At 40.0% G+C, this 6881-nt stretch overlaps 1 protein-coding gene across 1 annotated transcript; it reads left to right on the top strand.

Moving 5' to 3' along the window:
• Positions 1-553: 553 nt before the first annotated feature.
• LOC146073973 (potassium voltage-gated channel subfamily A member 1-like) lies at positions 554-3357 on the top strand. The gene has a single exon (XM_083181605.1). The coding sequence runs from the start codon at positions 997-999 to the stop codon at positions 2875-2877; it is 1881 nt and encodes a 626-aa protein (XP_083037731.1). The 5' UTR covers positions 554-996; the 3' UTR covers positions 2878-3357.
• Positions 3358-6881: the final 3524 nt, after the last annotated feature.

The raw sequence follows: 6881 nt of genomic DNA, 5'->3' as shown, positions 1-6881 counted from the left end.
TAACTGACTTAACATTCAACAGGTTTCAAGATAAATGCAAATACCAAACACGATTAATGGGGGTGTTATTATTATTATTAATATTAATAATAATAATATTAATAATATTAATAATAATTGTTATTATTAATAATATAACAAAAATAACAACAGAAACAACAAATATTGACAAATGCCTTTTGCCTTGTACTGGACTATAGTGTATCATGCAAGCAAGGGAATCCTCTGCTGGCTCTGCCCTGTGCATACCACACAAATAGAACACAGAGTTTTATTATTAGAACAATAATTGTGCTTGCATGCATTTGCACCTAAGATTGTGTCTCCATCTGAATACTTAGCATTGCTATACAACCACAGTGAAACACAACTCTTCCCCCCAAACCCCCCTTCCCTTGCAGAAAAGGCTGTGTGAACTCAAGCTGTGTCAGACAGTAAGCTTAAAATAACATCCACATGCATGCAACACATAGTTACCAATAGGCATATATATAACAATATCCTGGCTCTCTCTAGGTACCTGGGCATGGGTATGTGACAAGAGATGTGCAAGGTCTCACACTCAGTGCATGGGGTGACAGCTCCCCCCCTTCTCTCTCTGTAATATTAGTACAGAATCTGGAGGATAGAGAGGGGGAAAAGGAGAGAGGGAACAGATTGCTGGCTGCAATAGACAGAGAGGGAGAGAGAGGCATCTGCTACCGAGAGATGCTTGGTAACTATGGATGGGGAGGACAGGCATCTTTGACGTCAGGATTAATGATTGCTCTCTCATCCGGCTTCCCTCTCCGGTGGTGTTATTTGTGTACACAGATCAGCATCTACTTTCTGATGAGTCCCTTTATATAGAGACCTATTCAGTATATTTATTTTGTGCAGGTCTACTACAGCTGATCCCCTACACCCACCCACCCTCCGTCTCTGGGAGGGAGGAGGAGGGTCTGTGCCACCCTGCAGAATGAAGACTTGGGCTGATGAATCTTGCATGGCTTGGGGATGGAGATTGCTCTGGTGAGTTTGGAGAACGGAGGAGCCCCAGCTGCGGTTGGCAGTGCAGCAGAGGATGGTGCCCCTGGCAAGCCAGGCAGCAGAGCAGCAGTCAGCAGGAGGGATCTGCTCCAAATCCCCAGGGCACCATCTTGGCTGAAGGATTGCAGCCCAGGGAGAGGAGAAGTCGGTGGGGAAAGCTGCCAGCAGCGACCACAACATCATCATCATCAGCCACCAGGGACCGGGCAAGGAGGAGGTGGTGGTGGTGGAGGTGGAGAAGGAGGAGGTGGAGGAGGAGGTGTGGGCGATCGCTTGCAAAGCAGCGACATGATCATGAGCTATCCTGGCAGTCACATCAAGGACTGTGACATCGACACGGTGGTCAGGTTGGAGGAAGAGGAGCCCCATGCCCACCACCAGCACCCAGAGGAGGAGGAGGACCATCACCTGGACATGGGCATCATGGACCATGAGAGTAACCAGCGGGTCATCATCAACATTGCCGGTCTGAGGTTCGAGACCCAGCTGTCCACCCTCAATCAGTTCCCGGACACACTGCTGGGAGATCCGGAGAAGAGGATGAGGTTCTTCGATCCCCTGAGGAATGAGTACTTCTTCGATCGCAACCGTCCCAGCTTCGACGGTATTCTCTACTTCTATCAGTCCGGGGGCAAGATCCGGCGGCCGGTCAACGTCTCCATCGATGTGTTCGCCGACGAGATCCGCTTCTACCAGCTGGGTGAGGAGGCCATGGAGAGGTTCCGGGAGGACGAGGGCTTCCTAAAGGACGAGGAGAAGCCTATGCCCCGCAACGAGTTCCAGCGCCAGGTCTGGCTCATCTTCGAGTACCCAGAGAGTTCCAGCTCTGCCCGAGGCATTGCCATCGTCTCGGTCCTGGTCATCCTCATCTCCATCATCACCTTCTGCCTGGAGACCCTGCCCGAGTTCAGGGACGAGAAGGAGCTGCCCCCGACGCTCTCCAAGGTGCTGAACGATACCAACCACCAGCCTCCACCTCCTCCCCCCAGTGGCCTAACAGACCCCTTCTTTATAATAGAGACCACCTGTGTCATCTGGTTCACTTTCGAGCTCCTGGTCAGGTTCTTTGCCTGTCCCAGCAAATCTCACTTCTCCAAGAACATCATGAACATCATTGACATTGTGGCTATCATCCCTTACTTCATCACTTTGGGGACTGAGTTGGCCGAGCAGCAGACTAACAATGGACAGCAGGCCATGTCCCTTGCCATCCTAAGAGTCATCCGCCTGGTCAGGGTCTTCCGGATTTTTAAGCTGTCCCGGCACTCCAAGGGTCTTCAAATACTGGGCCAGACGTTAAAGGCCAGTATGAGGGAGTTGGGGCTGCTCATATTCTTCCTCTTCATTGGGGTTATCTTATTCTCCAGTGCAGTTTACTTTGCAGAAGCTGATGACCCAGACTCTCATTTCTCTAGTATCCCTGATGCCTTCTGGTGGGCCGTGGTCACAATGACCACAGTGGGCTATGGGGATATGAGGCCAGTCACTGTTGGGGGTAAAATTGTGGGTTCCTTGTGTGCCATCGCTGGTGTCCTCACCATAGCCTTGCCAGTCCCTGTCATAGTCTCCAATTTCAATTACTTCTACCACAGAGAGACTGACCATGAGGAGCAGGTAATTCTCAAGGAAGAGCCAAGCAGTGGTCAGGGTAGTTGTGCTGGAGAACTTAAGAGGAGTCCAAGTAAATGTTCCCTCAACAAGTCTGTGGTCCATTTGGAGAACGCTGAGGGCATCAACAACGGCACTGGCACTTTAGAAAAGACAAACCTCAAAGCCAAGAGCAATGTGGACCTCAGAAAGTCCCTATATGCTCTATGTCTCGATACAAACAGGGAAACAGACCTGTAGGATCACCAACACAACACCCATGGACAAACTAAAAAAAAAAAAAAACACCACCCAAAGGGATTTTTTTTCCCCTAAAATCCATTTTACAAATAGAGAATTTTGTCGTCTCTAGGTAGCATCCGAACAGTATTTGCTGTGGAAAATACATTTTGTTACTAAATTTTGCAGTATTTCTAGTAATTAATATATTTTATAAACTTATAATTGAAAATTGTTGGAGTGAGATTTTTTTTTTTTTTTGCTTCATTGAGATACAAGAGATTGCTTATTTTTCAAAGTTGGATTTTCAAAAATAAATGCAGGGATCCGTTGTATACATTTGCAAAGTGAAGACTTTTTAGATAGTAAATATCCCTCACCTTCAAAATATATATTGTACAACTATTTTAAGTGACATTTTCGTAACACACACACACACATACATACATACATACATACATACATACATACATATATATATATATATATATATATATATATATATATATATATATATATATATATACATATATCCTCACTACAGTAATTTACTTGTTGTGGACAACGTAATGGTAAATATAGTACGTGCAGTGAATTTGGTGCTCTTGAATAGCAGGAAATATTATTTTTTTTCTGGGAAAATATTGTACGGTTATGTATAGAAATATATATGTGAGCCTTAATTTATTAATGTAGATTTATTTCTTTACAAAATAACTTTATTAAACTGTAACGTTCAATAATCTCAGTTCAGTCCTTTCAGTATCAGGTGAGATTTTTTTTTAATGTTAATATTTCTCTCGCCGCCTAGGGAGAGCCTAAATCATTTCAAATGTTGAGATTTTTTTTTTGTAAGTGCTCAGAGAAGCAAAGGAACAAAGTTCCAAGTTTATAGCATATAACCAAACTATGACAGTAGCAGTGGTCCTCCTAACTCTTGACATTCTGGGCTGTTTAATTCATGTCCAACATATGTTCAGCTTGATGAATTCACTTGTTATGTTTAGGTGTCATACACACAGGGTAAAGGAAAAATCATTTTGTACTTGACATCCTGTTCAGTTTCTTACAGTTACTGTAATGTGAAAAAAAAAAGCCCAGAAGAGACAGTCTGTGGGTGGTTGTGTACTTTGTAATCTCATCCAATAACCCTTTCTGGCCTGTAATGCCACGAGAGCCAAAATCTGCACCTACCTGGTGTTACAAGAACTACTCATAGGATTTAAGATGAAAGTACAGCACAATAAAATGGATTCAATATTCATCAGCGACCGAGACAGCTCCATTACACTCGGAACTACCAGGGATTTGTTGGAAAATTCCTTATACACCCGTGTGGGATTCTAAATGTCCTTAATGGGAGTCTTGCACTTTTAAAAGACTGATGGACCATAGGAGTCTGCGCGGTGGGTTCGCAGGGGACAGGAGTAAGGTCAGTTTATTTTATAGTCTCTATTATTTATTATTGTATTATGTTATTTGTATTATGTTACTGCATATTATGTTTATGGGCAAACTATCTATCTATCTATCTATCTATCTATCTATCTATCTATCTATCTATCTATCTACATACCTCATACAGTATCTATCTACATGGTGTCTATCTATCTATCTAACTATCTATTTATCTATCTATCTACATACTTCATATCTATCTATCTACATGGTATCTATCTATCTATCTATCTATCTACATACTTCATGTTTATCTATATGTAGTCTATCTATCTATCTATCTATCTATCTATCTATCTATCTATCTATCTATCTATCTATCTATCTACATACTTCATATCTATCTAGCTACATGGTGTCTATCTATCTATCTATCTACATGGTGTCTATCTATGTACCTATTTATCTATATACTTCATATTTATCTACATTTAGTCTATCTATCTATCTATCTATCTATCTATCTATCTATCTATCTATCTACTTAATATCTATCTATCTACATGGTATCTATCTATCTATCTATTTATCTACATACTTCATATCTATCTACATGTAGTCTATCTATCTATCTACTATATACCTGGTTATCTATCTATCTATCTATCTATCTACTTCAAATCTATATACCTGGTATCTATCTATCTATCTATCTATCTATCTATCTATGAATCTATCTACATACTTCATATCTATCTATCTATCTATCTATCTATCTATCTATCTATCTATCTATCTATCTATCTATCTACTTCAAATCTATATACCTGGTATCTATCTATCTATCTATCTATCTATCTATCTATCTATCTATCTATGAATCTATCTACATACTTCATATCTATCTATCTATCTATCTATCTATCTATCTATCTATCTATTTATCAATCTATATATCTATCTATCTACTTCAAATCTATCTACCTGGTATCTATCTATCTACTGTACATACTTCATATCTATCTATCTACATGGTATCTATCTATCTACATACTTTCTATCTATCTATCTATCTATCTATCTATCTATCTATCTATCTATCTATCTACATGGTATCTATCTATCTATCTACATACTTCATATCTATCTATCTATCTATCTATATATCTATATATCTATCTATCTACATGGTATCTATCTATCTATCTATCTTTCCATCTATCTACATACTTCATATATATCTATGTACATGGCATATATCTATCTATCTATCTATCTATCTATCTATCTATCTATCTATCTATTTATCTACATACTTCATATCTATCTACATGTAGTCTATCTATCTATCTACTTCAAATCTATCTACCTGGTATCTATCTATCTACATACTTCATATCTATCTATCTATATATCTACATGGTATCTATCTATCTATCTACGTGGTGTATATCTATCTATCTATTTATCTACATACTTCAAATCTATCTACATGGTATCTATCTATCTATCTATCTATCTATCTATCTATCTATCTATCTATCTACTGTATCTAGTACCTCATATTTATCTACATGGTGTCTATCTATCTACATACTACATATCTATCTACATGGTGACTATCTATCTATCTATCTATCTATCTATCTATCTATCTATCTATCTGTTAAAGCATTTACTGTATATTGTAAACATTTCTCATTCAGCATGATTATAGGTTGGTGTTGTACAGTTGTATACAGGCAATCTAGGTACTTCCATAGGCTGCATTGCATACGTGGTCCAAAAACGGTTTTCCTTGTAATGGCTTTCCTTTATTTATTTTTTTCTTTCAATTATGCTGTTTGTCTTATGTAGTCCCCAATGTTCTCAGTGAAATCAAAATAGGAGGGTTCTCAGTGTTGTGAAGAATGAGTGTGGGGGCTGTTTAATAGCTACGGTACAGTAGCATCAAGTCTAAAGGCAACCGTAATGCAAATACTGCACACATCTGTTTATTGTCCTCAAGTACAGGGAAACTATTTTTCAAATTGTTAGCAAAGTAACAGTGCTGCCATAACCTACTGACAATGCAGGAAGACATTTTGTAGGCTAAACTGTAATTCAGCCTATCAGATCACTATGGAGTGGTGACATCACAATGGCTTCTTGTCTCGGTGATGTGAGTATTCACTAAGAATTTTATAGGCTACGGTAGTCATGTCTATTGGTAAAATCTATATATGTAGAGGAGTGTCCTCTCCAAATAGTTTGTGAATGTGGAGCACTAGGCATAATCGATGGAAGGGCTTTTCGCTACGTGTGGCCCAAGTAGAATGGTTTCTGGAGGGGATTGAGATTCCTCTGTGGACTCCAATATTTATTGTGATTGGCTAGGGGACTTGGTGGCTATAGGGTGTGCCTGGGTGAGTCTGGAACCCAAGGATTAGATGTGGTCATCACATGACCCTCCTCAGTCAGGTATGCGACACTGGGGACCAATGTTATTGCCAAATCATGAGAGATTTAGTTGTCCGTCTACGTTTGTAGAGTCCTTTAGGTGACCCGGAAACATGAGACAGCCCTATGCTCTGCCCACTGAGCTGCACTCACACTTAATCTTAGTTACAAAGTGCCATCTTATCCAT

This window comes from Crinia signifera, chromosome 4 (genome assembly GCF_055691185.1).
Source record: "Crinia signifera chromosome 4, ASM5569118v1, whole genome shotgun sequence".
Lineage (NCBI taxonomy): Eukaryota > Metazoa > Chordata > Amphibia > Anura > Myobatrachidae > Crinia > Crinia signifera.
This window is presented reverse-complemented; position numbering and strand designations above follow the sequence as displayed.